A 27335-nucleotide genomic window follows, 5' to 3' on the forward strand; every position below is an offset into this window, starting at 1 on the left:
AATATCAAAAGTTGAAAATGTTACTAAACATCTAACACGTAATTTATGTGGGTCTGTTTCTCCCCCCTTCTCACTACCCCTCCATTGCCTGTGAATGTTTATCAAGTCTTGTTGAGTTTTTATTACACTCGGGTTTCTCCTTCTCACACCTTCTACACCAATGTGGGTGAAATTATCATTTTTAAATTTAAATGATATTTTAACCTACATTTCCTAAACCATGTAGGTGAAAGCTTACAGAGTCTCTGACAACTGCTGCAAATATTGAGCGGATTCCGGATCTCACGTTATTACGTCACAAACACCTGTTGACCATCCATCACATTTTTGACAGGTTATGACGTCACAAACACCTGGCGACCATCAATCAATTTTTTACACCAAGTGGGGCTTATATCTCTCTGCTATGGTCACATATTTGATCGGATCTTAAGCAGGCCTGTTTGAACAACTGCCAGAAAAAAATACCTACCCAACTCTCATCTCATCTTCAACGGCTTATCCGGGGTCGGGTCACAGGGGACCCCAAACTTCCCTTTCGTGGGCTACATTAACCAGCTCTAACTGGGGGATCCCGAGGCGTTCCCAGGCCAGTGTGGAGATATAATATCCCCACCTAGTCCTGGGTCTTCTTCCAACTAACTACCTACCCAACTAAGAAGTCTAAATCATTACATGCAGATGAAAAATAAATTTGAGTTCATTATTTGTTTAGGTGTAATCTAGAGTTGCAACTAACGATTATTTTCATAATCGATAAATCTGTCAATTATTTTCTACATTTATCGATTAATCTGTTTTGTTCATAAAATGTCATAACTTAGTGAAAAACCCCAACATGTTTTGTTTTGTCCACACACCAAATATATTTAGTTCACTGTAATAGAGGAGCAAAGAAACCAGAAAATATTTACATTTAAGAAGCTTAAATCAGAGAATTTTGACTTCCCCCCCATAAAAACTACTTGAACTGGCGATTAATTTAGTAATCGATTACTAATCGATGAATCAATTAACTGTTGCAGCTCTACTGTACTCAAATGAAATTGTGCTTCTTTATCATTAAAACAATTCTTGGCTCATGAAATTATTGCTAATAAATACATTAGTAGCAGTAGATTTGTTAATTTTTACCAGCAGGGAAGGTAAACTCAAGGTAGACGACGGCATGTAACTCAGCATTATTTTGACCAGCCCAGAAAGTAAAAAATCATTTTGAATTCTTTTCTTTTCCTGTGCTCATTCTCGCAGCTCACGTTTTTGAATACTGTCGAGCCCCTCTGAGATGTGAATTAAACTTACAGAAAGACCAGTTGACTTGACTCTTTTATTCAACAAACTGCCACCACACTGTAGATACACTGACGTTATAATGTTGTTAAAGGTATCCATGAAATATAAGCTGTTTATGATTTATTGTATCGGATTTTCTTTAATCAAAGTTAGGTTTCATTTTCCATGATGCACAAAACAATAATCCAGAAAGAAATACCTGGACCAAACCTGTGGGCCTGAATTGACAAGACTAGACTAAGTGTGTATCAATTATATTTTACAATGAATCATCCACAGTGGCTTAGTGCTCCAAACCCTCTGCTGAATCTTAACATCCGTTAACTTAAAAGGAATACACCACTGAAAATCTTTCAAGCCTACAGTGGGCTACTACTTGATCCCCCAAAGACAGATTTTTAGTGGACTGTTCTTTTAAAGTTTCAGTGAGAGTGGCAGCCTACGGAGCCTGGGTGGTTCCTAACCCCACAGCATTTGCATAAGCAGAGAGCAAACTGACTACCTGCCTGGTTTCCAGTGTGAGTCTGGCCTCAGTGAGCCAGTCCTCCACCACTCTCCTCGCCTCTCCTCTCAGCTGGTTCACCAGTTTAGCCGCCAACTCCAGATCCCCATGCTCTAAGCAGTGACTAGCATATGACAGAAGCTTGAATGGATCCAAGTCCTCACCACTCAACTGGGTGGGTGGTACTTCCTGTTTAGCCTCAAACAGGAGTGCAGCCTGAAGGTAGGACAAGAAATACTGGTACAAGGAGTTATGAGATTCATCGATGAGGGCGACCCGCCGAGCCAGCGATCGCAGGGAGTTGAAGCGGGTGCGAAGAGCAGACTCACTGTACACGCCGCGATGAAGGGATTCTTCTGGAAGTGCTGATGCGAGAGCCAAGGCAAACTCATTGTTGTGGCAACTGTCTCGCACAACCTGAGCAGCGCCCTCTAGAGGCATGGTTGGCAATTCAGCCTCAGGAGTCTTCAGAGCGTAGCTGAGAGCCTCCACAGAGAGCCAGAGCTGGTGAGCTTTACGGGCCTCATCCTCTGCTACCACGTGACCTGCATTCAAAAAGACATGATGTTTACATGAAAGGACTTCACAGAGCACCAGGTCATCTTTGAAAATAAATACTTTTCTAAGCTCCTATTTGGCCCGAGGTCCATACCTCTACATACTTTGCCTAGATCCAAAATACTTGTTCCACCACTGAACACAATCTCCTCATTCTTTTTAATTGGCAAATACCAAAGCTCTAAGCATGTGTGTGTGTGTGTGTGTGTTTGTGTGTGTGTATGTCTTACTGTCTATGGCCTCCTCCACCCCCTTCAGCCTTGCATAGGCAGTGTTCATATCTAGTGTGAAGTTATCCAGCTGTTCCTGGCTCAGCTGACGATAGCGGGTCTCTTGTTCCAGCATCTTACTGCTCAAGACCTGAACACAACCCATAGCAGAGGTTTGAAGGAAAGCTTGCACACATACACGACAACATGCCAGTACAGTGGGTAGGTTGATGGTACAGGCACCACACTGGCTGAATCGACCCACCTGTTATGTCTACACAGAAATTCAAGACTTGATATGACTCAGCATTTGCTGTTAACTTCCAGTATAGGTAACTGTTTGAAATGCACAACATTCACTACTCAAAACATACAGACACTCAATATATAACTGACTCATCTGTATGCACTGATGTTTGACACTGATGTGAATGTAAAATTTGTGTGAAAAGAGTTTGGAAACCTGCTCAGCTTCAGCTCTCAGTTCATGCTCCTGGACTTTGAGAACATCTTGGACATGGTCCGTGTGAGCAGCTGCCTGACGCCGGAGCTGAGTCCTCATCTCTGCCTCCATCACCTCCCTTAATTCAGACAGCTACACACACACACACACACACACACACACACACACACACACACACACACACACACACACACACACACACACACACACACACACACACACACACACACACACACACACACACACACACACACACACACACACACACACACACACACACACTTATCATCTGTTGGCCTCAGTAACCAATGATCTGATGTCTCTGAGGAAGCACTGTTTGCATGCAACATAGCACGAGTTAAAACAATGAAAGTCACCCTATATCCCCTCCGTACCTTCCGTTCCTGCTCCAGTCGGGCGTCCTCCTTGACATGCTGCAGGGTGGTGTTAACAGCTTTCTCCAGAGCTTTTTGGTCCTCCAGCTTCTGCTGCTCCAGTGCCGCATCAATGTGGATCTGCTCTCTGACTCTCTGCCCAGCTAGCTCTCTGTTCAGCTGATCAATGCGCCGGTGTGCATGGGCGATCAGGGCATTCAGATCATCCGCTGACAGTTTCCCAGCTCACACACAAAGACACAATTTTCAACAGTAAATAGACAGTACTTATATTAGGGGTCTGAATCTTCACTGGTCTCATGATTCTATTACGATATTACAGCCGCTCTGTCTCATATCTAAAACCCCTTTGCGGGTATTTATCTTGATCAGGGATCAGTCCACGTGTCCCATCCTAAACACTACCAGTATAGAGGATACTGTTGTGTAGATCAGAGCATGGTTCTCTGGTACAGTGCTGACATGGCATTACACTGATGATGAGTCTCAGAAATGTTATGTTAGTATTTGAAAAATAAATTTTGGTAAACAGTAGAGATATTACAGGAAATGAGGGTCCCCCGCCAGATGTGAACCAACCCGGATATTGCAGCTCATCGCTGGCGCTTCATGCCCAGGATGTGTGCGTGTTTGTGTGTAACTTACCAAGTCCCTTCCAGTTGGCCTGAATCTCTGGAGTAAGGCTGCTTACTTCCCTTTGAAACTGTTGTTTGGCTTCATTAACCAGTTCACTGTACTGGGAGACAATCTTGGCTTCTGACTCTGCAGACTGCACCTACACACACACACACACACACACACACACACACACACACACACACACACACACACACACACACACACACACACACACACACACACACACACACACACACACACACACACACACACACACACACACACACACACACACACACACACACACACACACACACACACACACACACACAATAGTCTAAATTTTTGCGCCATAGACCAAAAATATTTTTACACTTCTCATAGCAACATAAAAGATCTCTTAAGGTGCGTACTCTGAATGCACGGTTGCTGTATTGACAACTTATCTTACATTGACGAGTCCCATCTCCAAAGCACTGATCAGCTGTTTATTCAAAATGTATCAATACTGAATGTAATGTGTGCAAGTACAACACTGCACTTTCTTCAGCCCTAAACAACACACAACATTTTTCAAATATTTCCCCAAAACCGTTTTTGTCACATTTGAATTCTCGATTATTAACTACATGACTTCTGAATTTTTTTTATATTACACCAGGTAATCTCAGATAATTTTGTAAGCAAATTTGAGGAAATCAATGATTTAGTTAATATCCCAGCAGCATCATTGCGTACCACACTCGACGCTGTAGCCCACTGAAAAAGAAGATAGTCAATCAGAGGAGGAAAAATAAAAAGTCAGCTGAAATTAATCAGGTAGACAAACTTTAGGATTGTCTTAAGGACGTTAAGACCTGGATGACCTGAATTTTTTTACTTCTAATTTCAAACAAAACTGAGGTAATTTTTCTTGGGCCTAAGAACCTCAGAGAAAAACACTAACTCAGTATTTTTCACCTGCACAATATTAAGAAAATTAGAAACTGTAAACACAGGATAACTTGTGGTTCCCACAATCTGTAATAGTAGAATGTGACTCTAAAATATCTATTTTTATTTTGAATATATTTTATAATTTTTTCTCCACATCATTTGGCAACCCCATGGGGGTCGTGACCATGTTGAGAATCACTGTATTCGAGAATAAGCATATTTCCCAAAATGTTGAACTATCCATTTAAAGTCTTTTAATTGGCTTGTACAAAATAATGTCCTTACCTTGGTGACCACTTTATCCAAGTCCACCACCATTTTATGGAGATTTTCCTCTGCTGACAAAACCAGTGGGCGAACAGCAGTGACCGTCAGCCCTTTAGACTTACCAATCACTGACTTGAGACTGTCCAAGGCTTCACTACAAGTAACGGGACATTGCAGAGTAAGGGGGAGGAAAAGGAGAGTGGAATTAAAGATCTGAAAATTAATCAGGCTGATAATGTTGTGTCTGTATTGGGCTTTTCAGGCCAGGGACAGGTTTCACGGGAAAAGCATCTTTCTTTATGAAAAAACAATCTTAAGTTCTCTTCATTTTTGTCACTGCAGGAGGAAGGGGATAACATACAAGGCACGGTTTCACACGTAGTATATTCCGACCAACATTCGGTGAAGAAGAATACCAGGGTCAGAGCCAATCCGAACGGAGGCCCGCACCTACTCTACTTTGATTGGCTTAGACCGTGGTATTCTTTCTTAAGTGTATGCTGGTGGGGAAAAAAATAATGCTACACAGATAGACAGACCAGCTAAATGTTAGACCAAGGAACATTTTCAGTTGCACTTTGGAGTCCTCCTACTTCATGTGAAATAAAGAACTTCTTCAGTAACATCAGAAGACAACAGTACATTATGAGTAAATATAATACCAGGCTTATCGAGCTTCAGAGATAATGAAGAGTGGAGCTACATTATAGAGTAAAGGTCACATATTTAACCACATTGTAAACACATTGATAACATGATGAGTTGTGTTAGGATATGTCTGATTCAGTAATTTTTATAACATCATGTGTGCGCACGCATGTGTACCTTTTTAGATGTCTTACTTGGCTTTGAGTAGAGCAGTTCCAGCATCATTCATAGCAGAGGTTCTATCAGCAAGGGTGGCTTCTAGATCCTTCCATTGGGCTGACTTCTCCTGAGGTGGAACCTGGATTTAATGAGAAGAACTGTAATCACTCAAATGCAAAACAGAAATGAAGTTTCCACATTATGCTTTTAAGGATTTTCATCTTATCTTCAGTGTGTCAGAGCCTTTTTTTTGCATGTTAAAGTTGAAGATTCAAAAGCCAAAGTCCTTCCGTCCCTCAGAAAAAAAACTTCCACTGATCAGCCTCAACCGCTTCATTTGCATTCCTGCCTTGTTTTCTGTTATCATTATTATATGTTTCGTATCATATTTCTTATTATCACCATGTAACATGTAACTAGTAACATTCCTGGCTACTGGCTAGTTTGTTTTTTGAACATGGCAATATATGGGTAACAGGCTGATCAGGAAGCCTCCAGGTAAGGGGCTGTTCAATTCTGACACAGGCTCTTAGTATGAGGAGTGGTCCAGCTGACCAATCAGAGCAGACTGGGCTTTTTGGATGGTGGGCCAAGAGCTAAAAGGGTTTCAGACATGGGGTGAAACACAAAAGGCACAGCAGTATGAAATGCTGTAGGGTCTTTTGTGCATTACAGAATGTAAACCTATTCTAGAAATTATTAACCTGTAAATGGCCAAACAGTGTTTCCCATAAAATTAAATTGAGTTTGTAGAGGCATGAAATAGTGGCAGGACAAATTACACTAAGGTGGGCCAATGCAATCTAGGTTATTAATGGCAAAAGGGCCACAATAAATGGCAAAAGGATTATAATTATATAGCACTTTCTTAGTCTTATGCTGAGTTCACACATGATTTTAAGCCTGATTTTCCGCTTGTCGACAAATCCTGGAGTATGCAACATATGGCAATTTTATTTTCCCGCTTTAAGAAAAACGAAAGAAGGGGAGCAGGGAGACCGTTTCTCCAGTGCTGAAGCAGTCTGCTCCGGGACCAACCCCTTATTTTCCCTCCAACAGCGCGGTGAACATACACACAGAGACTTTCATGTGGAACCGAGGTGTTTCTGCATTTGTTACTGGACATCAGCTGAAACATTAGCTGCTAGCATGTACACCGAGCTTATGGCTGCTCCGTTCTTTTTCTCTGTCTCGCTCCATGCACGTACACACACACCACACCGCACACACTCCACGCACTGCCCCATTCACAACAGGAGCAATAGTAAATATACAAGAGTGGTTTCCTGTTAAGAAAAAGCAACATGTTTATTGCTTATACGGAAACTTGGACAGTTTTTCGATTTCTTCCGCCTGTTTCACCGTTTTCGCTCAGAAGCCCGTTGTGTGACGGTAATAATCATCCATGCAGACAAAATGAGCGGTACAATGTTAGTTACATTGATTAAACACTATGCGCCAGTGGTTTAGGAGTATCCCGCTTTCGGCTGATTTTTCCGGAAACGGGTATGACGTTGCGTCATTGCTGTCTCAACCAAAAAAAATGAGCGCTCGTGTTACCGACTTTACTTGCAAAATATTTGTTACACTTGTGGCAATGAGCGTTGTCTCTTACGACTGGTTCACTCTCTATCGCCACACGGAGCTCCCAGTCTGTCTCTGTGTCTCTCCACACTGCATGTAGGGTCCGGTCGGGCAGTGAGAGTTGGACACCTACCCTGCAGCGGGCAAGCTCCGGGACACAGAGCACTCAGGATTGGGGAAGATGCATCATAGAAGAATGCATTAATTTCTTCAATACCGTTAACATCGCTGAATATGATAGTATATAATAAAAAAATAATATATGTTGGTTGCAATGAATGCATGCGCAGTTGTCTGTAACAAGAGCAACTTCCCCGTGATCTGTACGATTTCTCTGAAAAGCATGATGGACTCCTTTGCCATCATTCATATGCCTAAATTGTCAACCGAACATTCTCCAATAACAGAGAATGAAATTAGGAAGGCTATTTCATGCATGAAAGCAGGGAAGTCACCTGGCATGGATGGATTTCCTGTGGAGTATTATAAGCAATATATAGATATCTTGGCACCAATATTAAAAGGTATATTGTGAAGCTTTCACATTAGGATCTCTCTCCAACATTCTACGAGGCCTTGATATCCATAATACCTTAAAGAGACAGGGACACAACAAACCCTGCAAATTCTAGACATTTAAGTTTAATCAACCTGGACTGCAAAATTCTAGCCAAGATCTTGGCCTTATGTCTTGAAAGTGCATTACCAAGCATCATACACCCTGATCAAGTGGGATTTATGAAATAGGTCATCTACCGACAATATGAGAAGACTATTACACTTAGTGTGGTCGTATAGGACAGGAACAGACCCGGTCGTTGTCCCCTCACTTGATACTGAGAAAGCATTCGACCGGGTTCAGTAGGAATTTTTGTTTGCAGCCTTATCGCATTTTAGATTTGGACAAACATTCAATGGCTGGATTAAAACATTGCATAAAAGCCCAAAGGCAGCGGTGATGACTAAAGGTATAATATCAACTCTATTCAACGACAAAAAATAAAAACTATTAGATAAATGGAGAAATATTTAGTTTATATTATGGGGAGACGTCAATGTTATAAAAATGGTGATATTGCCACAATTCAATTATATACTTATTATGGTACCAGTTACTACATCTCAGATTTTTTAACGATATCATACAATAATTAAATACTTTCTATGGGAGGGGAAAAACCCCAGAATTAAGCTTAGCAAAATGTGTTCACCTACAGATAAAGGAGGACTGGGACTACCAGGACCAAGATTATATTACATTTCCTTCAAAATGGCCAAAATAGCCAAACATTGGAGTAAAGATAATAAATTAGACTGGTTGACTATCCCAGTGTTCACCTAACTTACTCAACACTATCATGTCACACTCCAAAATACATAAGATGTTTAAATTGTCACATTGCAAACAATCATACTCCTCATTATGGCATAACTTTATGATTAAAATCGGAAAGACATCAGTATTTTGGAAGAAATGGGATAACAATGGAATATGTAACATTGCTGACATATTTGAAGGGGACGTGTTTGTGTCATATTCTGACTTAGCAAGAAAATACAAGCTCAAAGGAAACAAGCATTTCTGGAAGTATCTACAAATTAGGAGCTGTATTACCTCTAAGATTCAGTACAGAGATGGAAACCACATCATGGAATTTTTCACGCCCGAGGAGTGCCATTGGGCTTCTGTATTTTACAGAACAACCAACCAATTGCTTAGCATTTACTGTAATAACCTGAAAGCAATATGGGAGAAAGATTTAAGATGTATAATAGAGAACAGGGAATGGTGGAAAATGACAATGGAAAATACATAAGGGAAGTACAAAGGAAATTCACCCAATATAAAATAATACACAGATACTACTGGACACCACTAAGATTATATAGAATGAGAGTAATGAATAACAATTAGTCTTGGAAATGCCGGTAAAAATTTACCAAAATCCCCAAGACCTTGTCTAGTAGGTGACAGAAGTCAATTACACAACATATCAGGTAGAGAGCTTTCTGTAATCATGGTTGGCATCACAGTGGCTGCCAGGATGATACTTAAACACTGGAAAACGCTGAAAACGCCAGGATTAGGAGAGTGGGCTAACGCCATGATAAAAACAGCTTCATATGAGCATATGCTAAATAGGATGAATACTGTTAACAAGGATAAACCACCAGCATGGGATAGTTTTTGGACATATATCCCACTAACTGATAAACCTGTAACATGAGTAAGTCTGATTGAATGTATATATGTTATAATCTGCTGTATAGATATCCCTCCTAGTTATTTCGACATTTCAATATTGATAAAATTAATACTGATTTTACAGACGTGACTCAATGCTACTGATTTTATTTTATTTTTTGTTCATGGTAAAGTCTTTATTTGCACTGTAACAGGAGATGTTTATGTATGCAATACGCTGAACTGTCATGCACCAAAGGATAAAGCAATAAAAAACTTGAATTACAAAAAAACTAACATTTAGGAAAAGCTTGGATGAAGCATTTTTTTTTCTTGATGCATTGCAGAGCCATATAATTGTCAAGCATATACATTGGATTGATTTTAAAAACTTTGATTTACCTAAAGTCTGAAGTCTGCAACTGTATTTTCTAGGAAAATACAAGTATCTGACCGGGACTCTGTATCGGCAGATACTCAATATCAAATGACAAAAAAAAATGGGGGCAAAAAAACTTGATCGACATCCTTAATATTTGGACTTTAATTTGAACAGAATGTGACATGGAACTAGGACGCTATTGACATGTGTCAGTTGTTTCTTGCAACAGGACTGCTTATTATGGCGTCATACCTGCAGTGTGAGTGTAAGGCTAGAGTATTTTGTTTTATCAATAAGTGAAACCTGGTATTTAATTATTGTTAATTTGTTAAGATTTTTGCACTTATACATATATAAATAACTTTCAAAAGATAACATGTGATATTTCAATCACCAATTTGTTTTAAACCCCCCCTTCCGTTATTACATTTCGCCATTGATTCGCAAATGTGTCTGTGCTTTAGTGTGATTGTGTTTTACTGTTTTTTGTGTTATCGGTTCGTATGTTTGTATTAAAAATGAAACTCTTTACTCCATTGCAGCCCATATTGAACATGTATCTCAATGGGACCTTGCTTATTAAATAAAGGATAAATACAAATATTCCACAGATAGAATAAATCAGTCAAAATTCGTATTATTGGTTAATAATCAAACAGGTAATTTCTAGCTGAAAGGCATGAGTTTGCAGGTGGGTAATATCAGTATTTCCGAGACAATAGTTCAGTATTGTTTTCTCCTGTTTGCTAATGTTTGTCAATGCTAACCCCAACTGGCTAGTTAGCGAGCCTGTACCAGTTTCACATTTGTTTGTCAGGTTAAATTACTTGTCCATGGACATTTAGCTTGCTTTCTAGTTTGCACATATATGTTGTTGTGATGTTAGGTATAGAAGCAAAAGGGCTGAGTGCATTCTTGTTCATTTTTACTCTGTTGTGTTTTAAAGTCTTTTATATGATGAGAATTTATATTATAGTATTTGTTTTGCTTCAGCGGTGAGAAAGAGTATTCACTTTCTTGCTGTATTAGATGCTCTGAATTCCACCATTGTGTCATTGCCTTGGCAATATTTGTACACGAATTTGGAGAGCAGAGCTTCTGAAGGAGCACTGATCGGAGGGGTGTATTTGCTTTACTGTTGAGTTCTGACACTGACTATAAAGACAACTTATCACATGTACCTCTTATTCTACCTTCATTTGAGAAATTTCATCACCTGTAGATAGTAGTAGAAATTAGAAAACCAGTTCCTTTTGAATGAAAAGACTTCTGGTGTGTTGGTGGATGATGATCATTGTAGGACAGAACATGGTCCGAGATTATGTCCCTGTGTAATGATGAACTGTTTGACACTCGGGTCTGCCATTAAGGTGACAGACGACGGAACCATCCTAATCATGTCTAGTCCCAATGTTACTGTAAAAACAACCCATCCATGTGGTGAGTGGCACTGTGCGCTTTACCTCTGCTTCCATAGCTTCCTTCAGTTTGAGAGTGTGCTGTGTGATGGCCTGCAGGGCTGCCTCCTGAGCTCCAATGGCCTGCAGGGTCGCTTGAGCTGAGCTGGCAAGTGAGTCTTCAAGACTGGCTGATACAGCTGCAAGACAGACGGGGAGACAGACAAAGAGGCAAACAGGTAGAGACAGGAAGGCAGGCAGAGATAAGAGAGAAAAGACAGGTAGGCAGACAGACAGAGAGGCAGCCAGGGATAGAGACACAGACAGGTAGGAAGACAGAGAGACAGGAAGATACAGTTCATAAGCTGCACAAAGTACATCCTCCAAAATGATCATACAATGAAAGAGTTTTCATAAGAACTCAACATTACAACTTTCACGAAGGAGGATTTATAGCTGTGTCTCGTGTGCATTTCAATTTCATGAAAAATCAGCAGAAATACCCAAATGACTGCATTAGTACGTGTGTGTGTGTGGGGGGGGGGGGGGGGGTTGCCAGCCTACATGAGACTATGTCCTGCTCATCCTGGTCTTGTTGAGCCAGTCTAGCTGCCACTTCTTCCACTGGACGCTCTCTCATTGGCTCTGATGCTGCAGGTGACTCAGTGTCAGGGTGAACTTCTACCGTCTCTGGGCTGCCCTGATGGTCATGGCACTCCTCTGAAGAAAACACACACACAAGCAATATTTGTACACTTGAATAAATAATAATCAAATGCAGAGACATATATTAAAAAATATGTTAAGGAGTAGTTACATTTATACAATCTTACAGTTGCAACCTGCCCTTTTAGGGCTACCATAATGCTCATGTGGCCTGGGTGGAAATGAGTTTGACACCCCTGGTCTTAAGCCTAAATGATCCGAGCTCACAGAGACTGTCACAGAGTCAGTTAATACATGTTGCGCCTGCATGTTGTGTAATATGCACTACAGGTCCATGTTGTTTCATCAAGAGACACACAAACGAAAACAGCGCCAAAGGGAGCCCAAAAGACTCCTACTCCCAGAATGCAACGCGGTTGTATTTTCAGTTGGGGGTCGGCGACACGGTCCCGACCCCCGCTGCTCATTGGACAGATGCGCCAGAACTCACGCAAGTTCCGGCCACCACGCCTGGAGAAGCCAGGTAAACAAACTTTCCCCCCTCACTGATGTGAATTTATCATAAGTTTGACCATTGAGTAAACTTATTGCTAATGTTGACTATTTGTGAAGCTTGTGGACCTCAAAGCCCATATCTGTGTTGCTGCTGATCACCCGGGCTGCAGTGATGCAAATTTTTGATAGCACGTGTCTGATCGGTATTGTGTTTTATCTGTCAGAACTCTGACACCAGCGGTAGCACGCCCGGTCTCCGAGTGATAAAATTACAATATGCGAATATCACACCGGTGTTTTGTACTACGTGTAAAGCTGACCTGCGCCGTCCATTTCTGGATCGCTAGTTAGCTCTGCTATCGTGTGTTAGCACAGTGGACCGTTTACAACAGGTGACCAAGACAGCTCTCGCTTTTCTTCTTTCCCTTTCTCCTCCTACTAACCACCAATACACACAATTACCCACGTGTTGTCGCACTGTAAGCTAGCTGTTGTTAACGCTATCGCCACGATGCTACATGCTCAATCAATCACGTGTTCCACCATGCGGCATCCCCGTACACACACACGCGCCCACACAAGCATGCACACGCACCACCACGTGCACACACATGCATGCCCACACGTTTGTAGCCTAGCATTAGCTAGTATCAGGTTGTATTAGCGGTTGCTAACATCACCTAGCCTATGCTATCTAGTGCACACACACACACGCACACACAGTTATTTCAAATTATGCTTGTGTACAGGTTATGTTTGTAGTTGTAGCTTCTTCTTTGTTTATCAGTTTAGAACTGAGATTGATGATAGATGTTTGTTAGTTTACTATTGATTGTGAGTTATTGATAGTAGTGCTGAAGTTTAATAAACTATATACTATTTAAAGAGAAGTTGTCTGTGATATACTGTGCATATTGTGTTGTAATAACTGCTGGTTGTGAGGGTCAGTGCTCCGATTCACACCTTCACTGTTCAACTTATGATCTCAATATCATAAATATTGATATTTTCAGTGAAAATCCATTTCAGACTGATTTCACAGGTTTGGTTAATTAGTCTCTTACAGGGTGGTGCAACAAATTACTAGTTATTTTTATGACTATTAATAATTGTCTTTGATAATTATTAATAACTTGCTAATTTCCAAATCTGCCCCTACCGATGCACAACATACACTGTCAGCTGATGGTATCAGCTCGTTCCATTTATTTAAATATCCAATAGGTGAATTTGTGCTTTAACAGTAGGGAGATGTTACCTTTTACTGCTAAAAAGTAGAGAGATGTTACCTTTTACTGCTGCTGCCTCTGTGTCACATGGAGCAGGGACCGTTGGGACCTCACTGATGGCTGAGATGATATGAGTTACCTCTGCTGAAGCCTCTGGATAGGAAACAATTATTGAAATACACAGGCAGTTAGTTGTACAGACATGTTATAAATGATATGTGTCAAAACAACCAAAGACCAGGATTTTGGCATTCCTTAGTCAATAAATCAGGACAAAGAAGACTAATATAAATATACATGTTGGTGGAAAGGAACAAATGTTATGGCCACAGATTCCAAGACTTTCTATCAACTGGTTTCATCACAAAATAATATATATCTATATATATATATATATTTATAAATATCCATTTTCTGACCAAACAGCTTGAACTCTAGTGTGGTTACAGTTATCACTGCATTACAGTGTAATGCCCTAAGAGATGTACATGAAAAAGCATGAGCAGTGAATATTCACATTTGAGGCAAAGTCTAAAAATTTTGAATTTTGTTTAAAATTGACTTTTCTCAATAGACTCAGTGAAAGGACTAAAAGGCAACACACTGTTTTCTGTCAAAGCAAGCACACCTGCAATCCTACGGAGCCCTGGAAGGGATATGGAGAAAAAAAAAAGAGAAAAAATATGTACTTTTGCGAGATCCTGCAAAAGCTGTAACATAACTAATGTAGTTTGTTGCTAATTAATTCAACCCGGACTGCCAAGTCAATATGCTTTGTGATGACAGTCAGTAGTTCAGATGTCTCTCACTTATGTTAAAACCATGTCTACTGCCAAGCCCTGATTACATATCTTCATATTTGAGGCCAATCTCAAAATAAAACTCCATACACGTCTGTGGAGATTCTCAATCATTCAGGTCATAGTTATCCATGAGGGTATTGAATCAGGAGCAACTGGACTTGGCTGTAATTAGGGCTGCAACTGACGATTATTTATGTTATCGATTAATCTGTTGATTATTTTCTCGATTAATCGATTAGTTGTTTGGTCCATAAAATGGTAAAAAATGTCTATCGTGTTTCCCAAACCCACAAGATGATGTTTTGTTTTGTTCACACACCAAAGATATTCAGTTAACTGTCATAGAGGACTAAAGAAACCAGTAAATATTCACATTTAAGAAGCTCAAATCAGAGAATTTTGAAATTTTTTCATAAAAACTACTTAAACCGATTAATTGATTATCAAAATAGTTGGGGATTCATTTAGTAGTCGACTACTGTTAATCGATAAATCGATAAACTTTTGCAGCTCTAGTTGTACTTTCTTGAAGACATTTCATTTCTCATCCAAGGGACTTCTTTAATTCTAACTAAGTCGTGTTGAATCTCAGGAAGCCTCTTGGATGAGAGGTGAAACGTCTTCAAGAAATTACAACCAAGTCCAGTTACTCCGTTGTTGTGTTTGGTTTCTGTGCTGAACTGACCCATTGAAAGTTTGTGTACATCCCTTTTTTTTTCTTTTTACATGTCCTACAATCCTGATGCGTCAACTCCCTGGGGGTGCGACAATCCTAGCAACACAACATCCTAGCAACTGCACTAGAGCTGCACCACCTCTGCACTCAAGGGACAAAGACACCCGGGCTTCACAGGTGTGTTCGCTTTTCTGTCAGCCATCTGGTAGAGTTTAAAGCCAGCAGATCGCTGCAGTACTCTGAATGATATTTCTAAATTAAAATACCTCTTGTGAATAACAGAAAAAATATATAGATAATATATTTACAAATGAAGGAATACATTTTACCTCAGGCATGACATGACATCATCTGGTGGTCGGAAGGTTCGTTTTAAAATGTGGTGAAAAATGTGGCGAAAAATACACTTTCTGCGGTCTGATTTTTCGCTACATCCACTTCTCCTCCAAACTCCATAGAATGTCAGCGCTGATCACCATCTCCATAAGGTAACATATTAACTATGCATAAGTACCTCATACAACCCCACTTAAAATCACTGAACTATCCCTTTAAAGCCCCAGTGTAATTTTTGTAATTTTCTGGAAGCATCTGGTGGTAAAGTTACGGACCGAAACCAACTGAGTACCCGGCAGGGGACAATTTATGGTAAATATTACCAGACCATTTTGTGCAACCGTATTCAACACGATGTAGCGAACATGGAGACTTACACGGAGGTCGGGTCCACCTCATGTAACTATATTTAACTCATTCAAAGTTGACCAAAAAAACGGTTCTTTGTTGCAGGTGATTATACATATATGAACCATAGACTGTATATAAACATGGACGTAGCGTCCGTGACGTCACCCATTGGTTGCTGCAGGCCGGTTTTGAAGCCCAAAGTGGGCGGTTCCGCAGCGGCTCAGCCGTCGCCATGTTGTCAGGGCCTGACTCCTCCCTTACCTGGCTAATCCAAATATGGACAAAGAGGTGGAGAGTGGGTTAGCAGAATGCAGACCGGTCGCTGAAACACACCCACCTACCGCGAATCTGCCCTGTTAGCTGAGGCTAAGGAGCTAGGGTCAGAAGCTAGGCTAAATGCTACCTTCCGATGCTCGCCAGCGCATGCGGGCTCGGGTGCTCACCGGCGCCATGGCCCTGATGCTGCACACGGTTTGGGAGTGGTAACAGTCAATCGTACCAGCCAACGTTACAAGTGGTAGAAAAGACATGAAAATACGATTTATGTTACTAAAATTATACTACACTATCTAAAAAATGCCTCAAATATTTTATAATGTATAATGGTTGTAGTTTTCAACACTATATTTTAATTCTAATAAGTTAATGCAAATATAATTTACGAGCCGTTATATGTGGTTAGTATTAGAGGATTTATAGTTTCATTGTTTATTTTTTTCGAGGAACGCAGAGTGAGCGAGCGAGCCCCGGCTGTCAATCAAATAGACCACGCCCCTAATTATGCAGAATTTCAAACAGTAATATAATATAAATGGGCGAGTTATAAAAAAAATCACCCCCCCAGAGTTGTCACGAAAGGGGGGGGGATTAGCCATTGGGACCAAAACCGTTTTTTGAACCAGGCTGTAAACATGTTTAATTATGCTGTAAAGTTGAGCATTTTAGGGCTCTATGGGGATTTGCTCCTTTCTGCAGCCAGCCTCAAGCGGGCATCTAGTGAACTGCAGTTTATAGCACTTCCGCATAGGCTTCATTTCTCAGCCTCAGAGTTGGCCCCTTGATATGAACACATAGTTATGGACAGTAAATTCAATTTCTGTAAATAAGTTCTTCTCAATATTAAAAATTATTTAGGCACATATTAATACCTAAATAAAAAAATGGAATTTCACAATCTTAATTTGAAAATGCAGTTCCCTCCACTTTGCTAAGTGACACTGTATGTTACCTAGAAATTGTTTCATCTCTTAACTCCAGTAACACAACACAGCGGCACAGCACTCTACAGGTAAGCTACAGTAAGACAGAGGACAGACAGAAGACACCTTACCCTGAGACATCTCTGTGGGCACAGAACACAACAGAGTGCACATAAAACACACACATTTTAACAAGATTAAAATCATGTTATACTATATACACATACTAAGTATATAACAATACATTGTGGGATCTCACATCGTGGCTCATTCTTTCTCCCTCGTGGGCCTTAAAGACTGTCCCAACCTATAGGCTGCTGTTCCCCTGAGGTGAGTCAAACTAGTCTTAGCAGTTGGCCTCTAACTCCTGGACAACGGTCAGTAGAAACAAATCAGTTACATATTTCTGAGGGTCACTGGCAGTCAAACAGAGGTTTTGATGTCCTTGAAAACAAGGGCAACCAGTTGCTAACCAGTTATGTGACTATTTACACAGGAATAGTTTGCTTGAAGACTTTCAGTCAGGATTTAGAAAAAATCATAGTAGAGAATCAGCACTGCTGAAGGTTACCAATGACCTTCGCATCGCCTCAGACAATGAACGTATCTTTAAAATTAACGTATATATTTTACCTTTTTATTTATTTTCCCAAGTCTAGGTACTGCAATTTCTGTGACAGTTATTTTAATTCTAAGCACAGTATTGTTTTAAATTCTGGAAGGCTGTATTCAACTGTTTTTCATTTTAACATTAAGACGCCATGACTTCCAATGGCCGGTCTAATGGCAGGGCATTCCAATATTAAATAAAGGAATTATTGTTTAATTGAGTTGAAATCAGGTTATCATAGTCATAGCATATGAGTCACATAATTTTCATGCTAAATGTTCTTGTCACATTGTCAATTCAAACAACATTCACACAATGTTTCTTTACACGCAATCTACTGTATATCACTTAGTTTAAGCGGATACTCCGCAGACAGCGAGAAATAACTTGAACCGTTAATATGTGGTTCAGCATTACAGTCAGCTCGAGGTTATGCTCATCAACCGTGTCAGTGAAAACACAACATGACAGGAACAAGAAGCTTATAGTCCGCCCTATGATTTTTTTCAGACACATGGAAAAGGCAGAGAATATGGGTGAAGAGTGTTGTTGTGCTACAGTTCCTCCCCCGTGTTTCCAGGTTGACACACTCAGTGCCTGTCACATCACAGCTCACGCTGATGGGTTCCCCGCTGGTTCCCTGACAAAACGAGTCACTTTGATCGCGTCTTTGGTAGTTCACACATAACGATCGAGTGCCGATTTGCGATCCCCGATTTCACTCTGATTTTCCTCCGACTTGCTGCAACTCCAGGATTTGTGGGAGCTGAAAATCAGGCTTAAAATTGTGCAGTGTGAAAGCCATTATGCATCGCGTCTATATTTTTCTGTAGTAATTGTAAACTTATAAATATAATTTTTTTTTATTTACTGCGTGGATTATATTTACCCCTGCTGTCCACTTAAAAAGCCTATGACACATGTTGTTCATGCTCTATTTACATGTGTTAGGGCATTAGAGAAGTGGAGGAATCAATGAACCTCTCTTTTTCTCAACTCTGACATTTCCCCGACATCATCCTTGATGATCCTGCCCCAAGAGGGAGGTTAGACGATTGGTGATAGGCTGGGGACTGGAGGGAAGTGACCAAGGGGAGCATCGGTCACTGATCCCGCCTCCAAATTCTCATAACTGAACTTGTCGAGCAAGCGTGTCTGACATTGTTGAGCACAATGAACAGTGGCGAGCACGTAGTGGAGGGGTTGAGCCCCACGTGCGGAGCGCAAAAATGCTCGCTCATGAGTCTTATGCTCGCAGTGTAGATCTGCTCTCATATTATACGTGCGCGTGCAGTTTATACGTGTGCAAGTTTCGAAACTAAATAAACGCCATGGTTTCAGGTCTAGATTGAAGCTCCACAGCTGCAGATTCGCTTTCAACAAAGGATCAGGCCTAGGTTCGTGCTCAATAAAGCAGATCCCGATCAGTTAAAACATTCCTTGATCCGCCCCGATAACGATCATTGAGATCGAATCGGGACGTCCCTAGTTTCAGGTTTTTCCTTTAATTTGTCACCTGTATATACACACACACAGTACAGGATAACAGACCTGTATCTGCAGCTACAGTTGATTTGTTTGTTTTTACCATTTGGCTTTTGTAATGAGTGATAGCAGCAGCCAATATCTAAAAAAAAAGTGCTTTATAAAGATTTACCCTCTATGCTCTGTGCAGGCTGCGTCGGGGCAGAACTTGTCTCTTTAGCAGGACTCTCTGCGGCCTCCTTTACCCTTTTCTCTGACTTGGCTTTGGATGACTTCACCTGTTTTTCCATCAAAGAGGGAATCTGGGCCATCTCCATCTAAACAGCAGAAACAGCAGTCATTTTAACAGAGGCCAGACGGTCTCAAACCACAAATAATCAGTTTAACTGCATCACTTTTAATGTATTTTACATTTGCAAAGGAAAATAAATACCTGGTCCACAATTTCATGACCAGCAAATGTGTTTACAGACATGCATACAAACATTATGTGATTTCTTACTATTTTAAATTAGGGATGCATGATATGGATTTTTTCAGCCAATACCGATAACCGATTATAACCTGCTTCTCATGAGCGGGCCGGGCCCGATAGGCGACCGGATCTGCCCTCCCAAAAAAAAAATTTTCCGCGAACGTAGCAGCCACGCATCGGCCGATGCCGATACACTTAAAAAATGCAAACATCGGCCGATATATCGATCGAACACTAATTTTGACTGATCTAATGAGGAAGACAATAAAGGTAGCATATTTCGCAAACATGCTGTGAATCTATCCTGAACAGAGACTGTATAGATCCTGACCTGTTTTTTTACTGGGAGGCCGCCATCCTGTGAAGTGGGTCCCAAAGCCAGACCCAACAGCCAGTTGGAGTACGGGACATTGTTCTCAATGGCTGCTCTGAACTTGTTGTCCCATTTGGCGTAAAGTATCGTACCTCCAATGCCACCACCTACTGTCACCAAGCCAGCAGCAACCACTTTAGCCGTACCACTGTGATGGGAGGGGAAACAATGGACATGACGTGAATGTCAACATGTGATGTGATCAGGGGTATAGCACCAAATTCTGGGCCATATTCATAAGCAGTCTCTGTGGCCCTCTGGGGTCAGTAGATTAGCTAACAGTTTCTCATGCTGAGTCGTGATACTAAACCATTCCACGCCTTCTGTAAGTCTCTACTATTTTTTGAAATACATAGTTCAGTCTCTTAACCAATGTATTCATCCAATTTTGAACAATAATGACTTAGAAAACACTAATTACAACCCCCCCTTAATTTCAGGCTTTCAGAAGCTCTTCAGAGGGACAGAAAATATGATTTCTAAATCTAAGCTCAGAATTGTTTTAAATACTTGGAAGGCTATATGCTACTGCTTTTCTTTTTTGCTATATTATGAGTTACTTAATTTTATTTATCATATCTAGAAGCCATGACTTCCAATGACCGGGTATAAAAATAGTAACGCTGTGCCATAAAAAAGTTGCACATTTTTGTAATGCTAAATTGTTTCTTTTTATTTATTATTTGAAGGCTACTACATGCCTTGTTTTTTTGTAATGTTCAAATATTTTTATTGTTATTGTTTAAGCATTATTGTTCTTGTTCTTTTTTTCTTCTTCTTTTTTTACACTGTGGTATCAAATTTGCTATTTAGTATTGTGTACTTTTGGTGGTATTTGTACCGACTACCAAATTTTTAGTATGGTAACATCCCCAGTGTGTATTACCTGGTCTCTCCTGCTGTGTAGTGCCGGAAGTGTTGCAGATTGGTTAGAGGGGTTCTCCCACAGTTCTTCTAAAGAGAGGGCAGGAGAGGTACAAGGAGAGAAAGATGAAGAGAGAAAATCAAGTTATTTCAATCAATCAATCAATCAACATTATACAGCCACCACAAGGTATCCAAAGTGCTTTACATCAAGAAAGAACAAAATAGAATGAAACAAAAAATTTAATGAGACAAAGGTACATAAAAAAACAGATGGAAAGTGTCACAGTACTTAGTATTAAAAGCCATTCTAAATAAATATTTTTTAACGTTGGATTTAAAAAATGCCAAGTCAGAGATAGAGCGTAAGTGGGGAGGTCATTTGTTTCAGAACTTTAGAGCACCAAATGCGAAGGCACGATCACCCCACTTTTTATACCTCGACCTCAGGACTTCTAAAACAAGTTGACAGCAATGCCCTGGTGTAATTGTGGGGAGTTAAAATCTCTGACAAATAAGCTGGAGAGAGTTTAAAATGGTTGGAATGTGTTCACACCTGGGAGTGTTGGTTCAAAAGCGAGTATTTCCACTATTCTGATAAAAACTGATGAAGTAATTAATCTAAATGTGAAAGGAATTTTACAAATCAAAAATAAAAGTGACCACACAGCAAACACATTGCTGCCAGAAAATGCCTCTGTTTCAGAGCAGTAAGTACAACATCACTGATTTGTAAATACAGGTTTGTTGTGTATGATGTCAAACAGACCATTTTAAGGAAGCTCATGCTGAGAGTAACAAAGGTTTCCAAAGACGCCTGATCCAGCTGTGCAGTCGTCAGCACAAACTGAAGTCGGATGATGCTACACAGGGAAGAATGACTCATTCTGCTACAAGCAAGGAAAAGATGCCTCCTCAAATCTCTCTAACCTCAGTAATAGTTAGAGTGCTTAGACAAGACACGAGGGGCAAGTTCCGTCTTCAGTTTGTTGTATTTGCTAAATAAAAATAAAGACATAAAGACAATACATAAAGACTGCTTATTCATCCTACCAAATATTAGCGTGTGAACGTAGAACGTGAGCAGGCGAGGCTGCAGTCTGAGCGCTGCTCTGCTAACGGTTGCTAACGCTAAACACACACACACAAGCCACATAGCAGTAGCCAGAAAGTCGCATTCCGCTTGTGAGCCGCGGTTTTGCCTGAGCTGGATTAGTTGCACGCCAGGGGAAAAAATATTATCGCGCTGTTTTTTATCGGTCTATTTATTGGCTATAATTTCATTATCCGAAAGATGAATAATTGTATAAATACCCACTATCAGCCCGATAATCTATCGGCCCGATAATATATCGTGCATCCCTATGATATAGTAATGTTTGGACAAATGTCTAAGAACATGTGACATTGTTTGTTTTCACATACAGATTGTTAAATGTGTGTATGGATCTCCTGACATACAGATTGTTTGAGAGTGTTGAGACGTTTTTATGCAGGCAGCTCCGACAAGAGTCAAAAATGTGTGCTGCGTGGAAAACTGGGACATCTGGGCTTTCCGTGAATGTGTCATTTTGAAGTGGGAAAGCCATTTTGAAATAGACAGAATAGCTTGTCGCCTATCCATTAGAACACATACAATATGAAATAAATGTAATTATAGATATATGGTAGGGATGGGCACGAGTAGAAAATTCAAAGATCGAGGGATCGCATCAATTCCTCGTGGACCAATCGAGTACTAATTTTTCTAAATCTATTTCTAGAACGCAACTCATCTTTCTGCAGGAATAACGATGCACAGCAATACAGCCTACCCAACACGTAATGCTTATTATCAACTTCAAAACAGTTTTTCCTTACAAAAACTTATTTAAATTCGCGGATCACACTTAAAGGTAGGGTAGCCGTTTATCGTGAGAAGCACTTTCTGTCATATTACTTGAAACCCTCGTAACAAACCGATAGCGATGAATACATTGAATGATCCGACACTGAAACGAAAACAATCCCTCATCTGTGGCCGCGGCAGGACTGTAAATAACACGACCTATCGGAAAGTTCTGACAGGAGAGAGTGATTGGATGATCCGGCTTTCTCCTGCCTGCGGGCACTCCGCTCGTTCACCACACAGTCGGGCGCGTGACCAGTCTCCTGCAGGGCGTCTGCAAACAACCGCCGCTGCCGGTAGCTGCTGCCGCGGCCGCCGGCCAGTAGTGAGAATGCCCGGTGTGCGTGGCTAGAGGCTTGTAGTAGCAGTTGATGGGCATTTTGCAGTCTGTGTGCAATAATTAATGCCGCAACGCCGGGCATGAGGGGCAGGTCCCGGAGCGATGCAATGCTTCGTCCCTTCGCTCCCAGACTACGGTCCGGACGACGGGCAGGAAATTAAATGAAAAGTACTGTTCAATGTAAGGTAATATGAATATTTCACTAAGTTGACCTCCTTTCTCTAATACCAGGTACAGCAAGTTGTACATGAAGAAGTCCAGGACCTGGAGGTTGTCTGCCATGGACCAGAGCACTGAGGACCATACGATCCCCGTCATCAGCTAGAGAAGCAGGTCAGCAGAGGACCAGGTGAGGCGGCTTAGGATACTGTAGGTTGAGCATGAAGTGGTAACTTTCTTGTGTACAAAAGCTACTTTTGGGCGGAGATTTTGGCTCAATCCCATTTCCCCCCTTGCCCCTACAATTGAATATATTGCAGATACCGCCCACCCCTAATGTGATACACATTTGTGACCTTTTTGAGTCTATTTTCTCTCCATACCCCTGCTCTAAACTGTCTGTCTGTGGTTCCCCTCACACTCTTCTGAGAGCTCACCAAACTCATGCCCTCACATATCTGCTCTCGCAGAGAGCGTTTTACGGGCTGTAAGACGAATAAAAATCAAAATATAAAAATCTGACACAGAATGACCGACCAATGACATTCAGGGCGGAAATAAATTGCCATAGGTGTCGTTTTCACACGAGACCGACGAGTAAAGGCACTCGTGTGGAGTGAGATGTCCAGGCTGCAATGGAGCAGACGCAGGAGTGCTACCGGAGACCACACCCCCCTTCCCTCAACCCGTTAGCTTAGCCATCTGTCACTGAAAGCTAACGGCTAGCAGTGACATTGTGCCTTCTTCTCGTGGCAACATGACAATGTCCCTAAAGAGTGGCGTTATTTAACAGTCTGCTGTCAGTCTTACGTTAGCAAGTGTCGGTGTAACCAGGCCAGCAACTGGTCACAGCTGAACTTGAAACCGAGAGCTGCCGCGGCACCTTGAGCCAGGCCGTGGGTCACTGGATGACAACACGCTAATGCCAACATGGTGCTCACGGTGGCTCCAAGGAGGTGGGCTGCGGCTCTTACCCGGGCTGTGGCATTTGCTCCTCTCAGACAAGCCCTCAGCATGTTCCTCGGTGTCTTTATTCTCAAATCCTAATTAACTGAACATGCACTGATACACTAATGCTTTCCTCCTATTTTTCCTTCTTCTTCTTCTTCTTCTTCTTCTTCTTCCTGTTTTTTTTTTGGCGGTTGGCAAACAACAAATTGGTGCATTACCGCCACCAACTGGTATGGAGTGTGGCTCAGCATCACTAATACTTTAGTTAAATTTGGTGCATAACTTATTTGTATTTGTAGAAAAGAGTCACACATGTGTATCAGTAAATGTGTATTTGTAGAAAAGAGTCACACGTGTAACAGTAAATTTGTAGTCAGAAAGAAAAAAGCTTTAGAAATTGCAAACTTGTAGATTTTTCCCCTATCCCACCATCACAAAACTACAGTTACACCTTCTCAAATTCTTGTAGTATATTCACTTGACCATGTCATGGCTCCGACTTGACTGCTACTGTCTATTAGTTCTCTGTCCCAATTCAGGGTCTGCCGCCTTCGGAGGGTGCCTGTCGGCTGGTTGCGTCACAGGATCGCGACTCGGCTTTCCCAATTCGTCGGCTCCTTCAAATGCGGCCGACATATGCGCCCTTCCAGCCCCGCGCAGTGAAGGAAACACCATTGGGTGGATCCGGACTTCCGGCAAAATGGCGAGCAGGGCAAACAGAAAGTTTTAAGCTCCGTTCGTCTGGTCCAAAATGTTGACCTAAACTCTGTCCTTAACTCAAAAATCTGCTCAAGACAACCAAAATACCCCAAATAAATGATGTCGTCCGCCAACGATAAAGATTTCCCTCCACTTGGCGCAGCTAGCGCTAACAATTTAGCTTTCCATAGCTATGCTGCTAGCGCTGCTCCTACCCCGATGGAGACAAACAAACCTGGAAACCCGAGCGTAAGACGCCCACTGAATACCACTCCAACTAAACTCCCTCCAGCCAAGAAGATGGCCACAGATACTGAACCCTCCCCTGCTGATGTTTTAGCTGCAATAAAAAGTCTGGATAACAAGGTGGAAGATTTTGGGAAATAACTTAAAGAAAGCTCTGAAATGTTTGCCAGCATCGTACAATGGGTGGATATGAACTCCGTTGGAATCTCCGAATGCAGATCCAAAATGGAAATGATGGAAATAGAACATTCAGACCTGAAAAAAAGAAAATGCCTAACTAAGAGAAAAAGTGGAAAGATACAAACGCCGCTGGATGTTGACATTCTCTGGTCTCAAGGAAGAAGACGGAGAAAACATCAGAGAAAAAAATGAAAAGCTGCTCCTAAAAACCCTTTCCACAATGGAAAGAGAATATTGAAAATGTCGTTGATTCGGTACATTGCATTGGGAGGAGAGAAGAGGGACGCAGTCACCAGGTCATCATGGAGTTTGTGAGAAGGCTTCATCGGGTTGCAGTTTGGAAAACAACCAAAAACTCTTCCGTATGTAAGGAACAAGGTGTTCACTTCACACAGGATTTCACCAAGGAGGATCGGCAGACCAGGGAGCAACTCTGGCCAAAAGTCAAGCAGGCCAGGCCTCTGGGTAAAGAAGCATTTTACAGAGGCCACGTCGCAGTAATCGATCGATGCATAGTTAAGGCCTAAAGTCTGCTCTTCTCCTAATTCAGATGAGGGCCTGCAACACTCGCAGGTTTTTTTTTGAGGTCTAAGAGACAATCTGAAAAGAAAGGGCCATGTTTCTTTACTGTAAAAGTAAAAAAACACAATGTCTATTTCTCCAAGAAACACACTCCAATGAATCTGATGAATTTTTTTTGTAAACACAGTGGGGAGATAAAATTCTTTTCACATGGTATAACTAGATCCGCAGGAGTCGCAATTCTGTTTAATAACTGTCCGGGAAAAGTTGCATTGACTAAATCCAGTAATGATGGTCACTGGATTCTTTCTGTATTACATATAGATGACTCCTCACTAATTCTAGGAAATGTTTATGGTTACTGTAACACAGTGCAAAACAGAAACCTTCTTGAAGTTATCAAAGATACTATTGTTCAACTCAAATAAAGATATGCTACAGAAAATGTGCTAATAGGTGGTGATTGGAAGATGGTTCTAAAAGAGTGGATTGACAGATCCCCCAGCAAATTCACAGGCCCTAACCCGAACAATGTGATGCTTAACTTTTGCAACACGCTGTCTTCATGACCCCTGGAGAGAAAAAAATCCCAATGAAAGATAGTTCTCCTGGTTCAAACCAGATGCTTCAATAAAATCCAGAATAGATTATTGGTTAGTAGCAGATACAATGCTTGGTCAGATATCAAATTGTGAAATGTCCCCAGCACCACTTACTGATCACCGCAGTATTGATTTATCAGTAACACCTCTTTCGCAATCTGCCAGGAAAAAAGGATACTGGAAATTCAATGCCAATCTTTTAAAACATGAAGATTACTGTAATAGCTTCAAAGACCTTACTCAAGAAGTCCTACAGGACAACTCCATACATTTCCTACACTCAGATATGGGAGTTTTTAAAATACAAAATCTGCCAATACTCAATCTCCTTCAGTAAAAATATTAAGAAAAAAAACTGTTTAGAAGAAGAAAATATCTTAAAAGAGATACATTTGATCACTGTAAGCTCAATTTTAACAGAAACTGACAAAATTAAATTTTCTTCTTTGCAGTCTGAACCTGACAGACTCTATGAAAGAAAAGCTCGAGGGGCATTTATCAGGTCAAGATGCAAGTGGATTGAAGAGGGGGAAAATATTCTGCTTACTTTTGTAGACTAGAAAAATAACGGCAAGAGAAAAATTCCATTA

General features: G+C 41.0%; 1 protein-coding gene and 1 long non-coding RNA gene across 2 annotated transcripts; one reads left to right on the forward strand and one right to left on the reverse strand.

Annotated features, from left to right (window-relative positions):
* Nucleotides 1–1313: 1313 nt before the first annotated feature.
* On the reverse strand, nt 1314–24678 carry immt (inner membrane protein, mitochondrial (mitofilin)). The gene is made up of 14 exons (XM_035650718.2): nt 24520–24678; nt 21181–21248; nt 20253–20442; nt 19619–19763; nt 14047–14139; nt 12161–12316; nt 11663–11796; nt 6084–6187; nt 5260–5395; nt 4066–4195; nt 3421–3644; nt 3026–3157; nt 2584–2713; nt 1314–2340 (listed from the first exon to the last, which is right to left on the reverse strand). The coding sequence occupies exons 1-14, from the start codon at nt 24559–24561 to the stop codon at nt 1733–1735; spliced, it is 2292 nt and encodes a 763-aa protein (XP_035506611.1). The 5' UTR covers nt 24562–24678; the 3' UTR covers nt 1314–1732.
* Nucleotides 15521–26567, forward strand: LOC118319978. Its single transcript, XR_004796183.2, has 3 exons — nt 15521–15642; nt 23618–23735; nt 25018–26567. It is a non-coding gene; the product is annotated as an uncharacterized LOC118319978 (long non-coding RNA).
* The last annotated feature ends 768 nt before the right edge of the window (nt 26568–27335 follow it).

The sequence above is a fragment of the Scophthalmus maximus genome, chromosome 9 (assembly GCF_022379125.1).
Source record: "Scophthalmus maximus strain ysfricsl-2021 chromosome 9, ASM2237912v1, whole genome shotgun sequence".
Classification (NCBI taxonomy): domain Eukaryota; kingdom Metazoa; phylum Chordata; class Actinopteri; order Pleuronectiformes; family Scophthalmidae; genus Scophthalmus; species Scophthalmus maximus.

Excerpts from the sequence above, each read along its gene's own strand:
- immt (XM_035650718.2), bottom strand. The coding sequence starts at position 24,561 with ATGCTGAGGGCTTGTCTGAGAGGAGCAAATGCCACAGCCCGG. Across the intron at positions 14,140-19,618 it reads GCCTGCACAGAGCATAGAGG|AGGCTTCAGCAGAGGTAACT; the intron begins GTAAATCTTTAT and ends TTTCCTATCCAG. Across the intron at positions 3,158-3,420 it reads GACTGGAGCAGGAACGGAAG|CTGTCTGAATTAAGGGAGGT; the intron begins GTACGGAGGGGA and ends GTGTGTGTGTAG.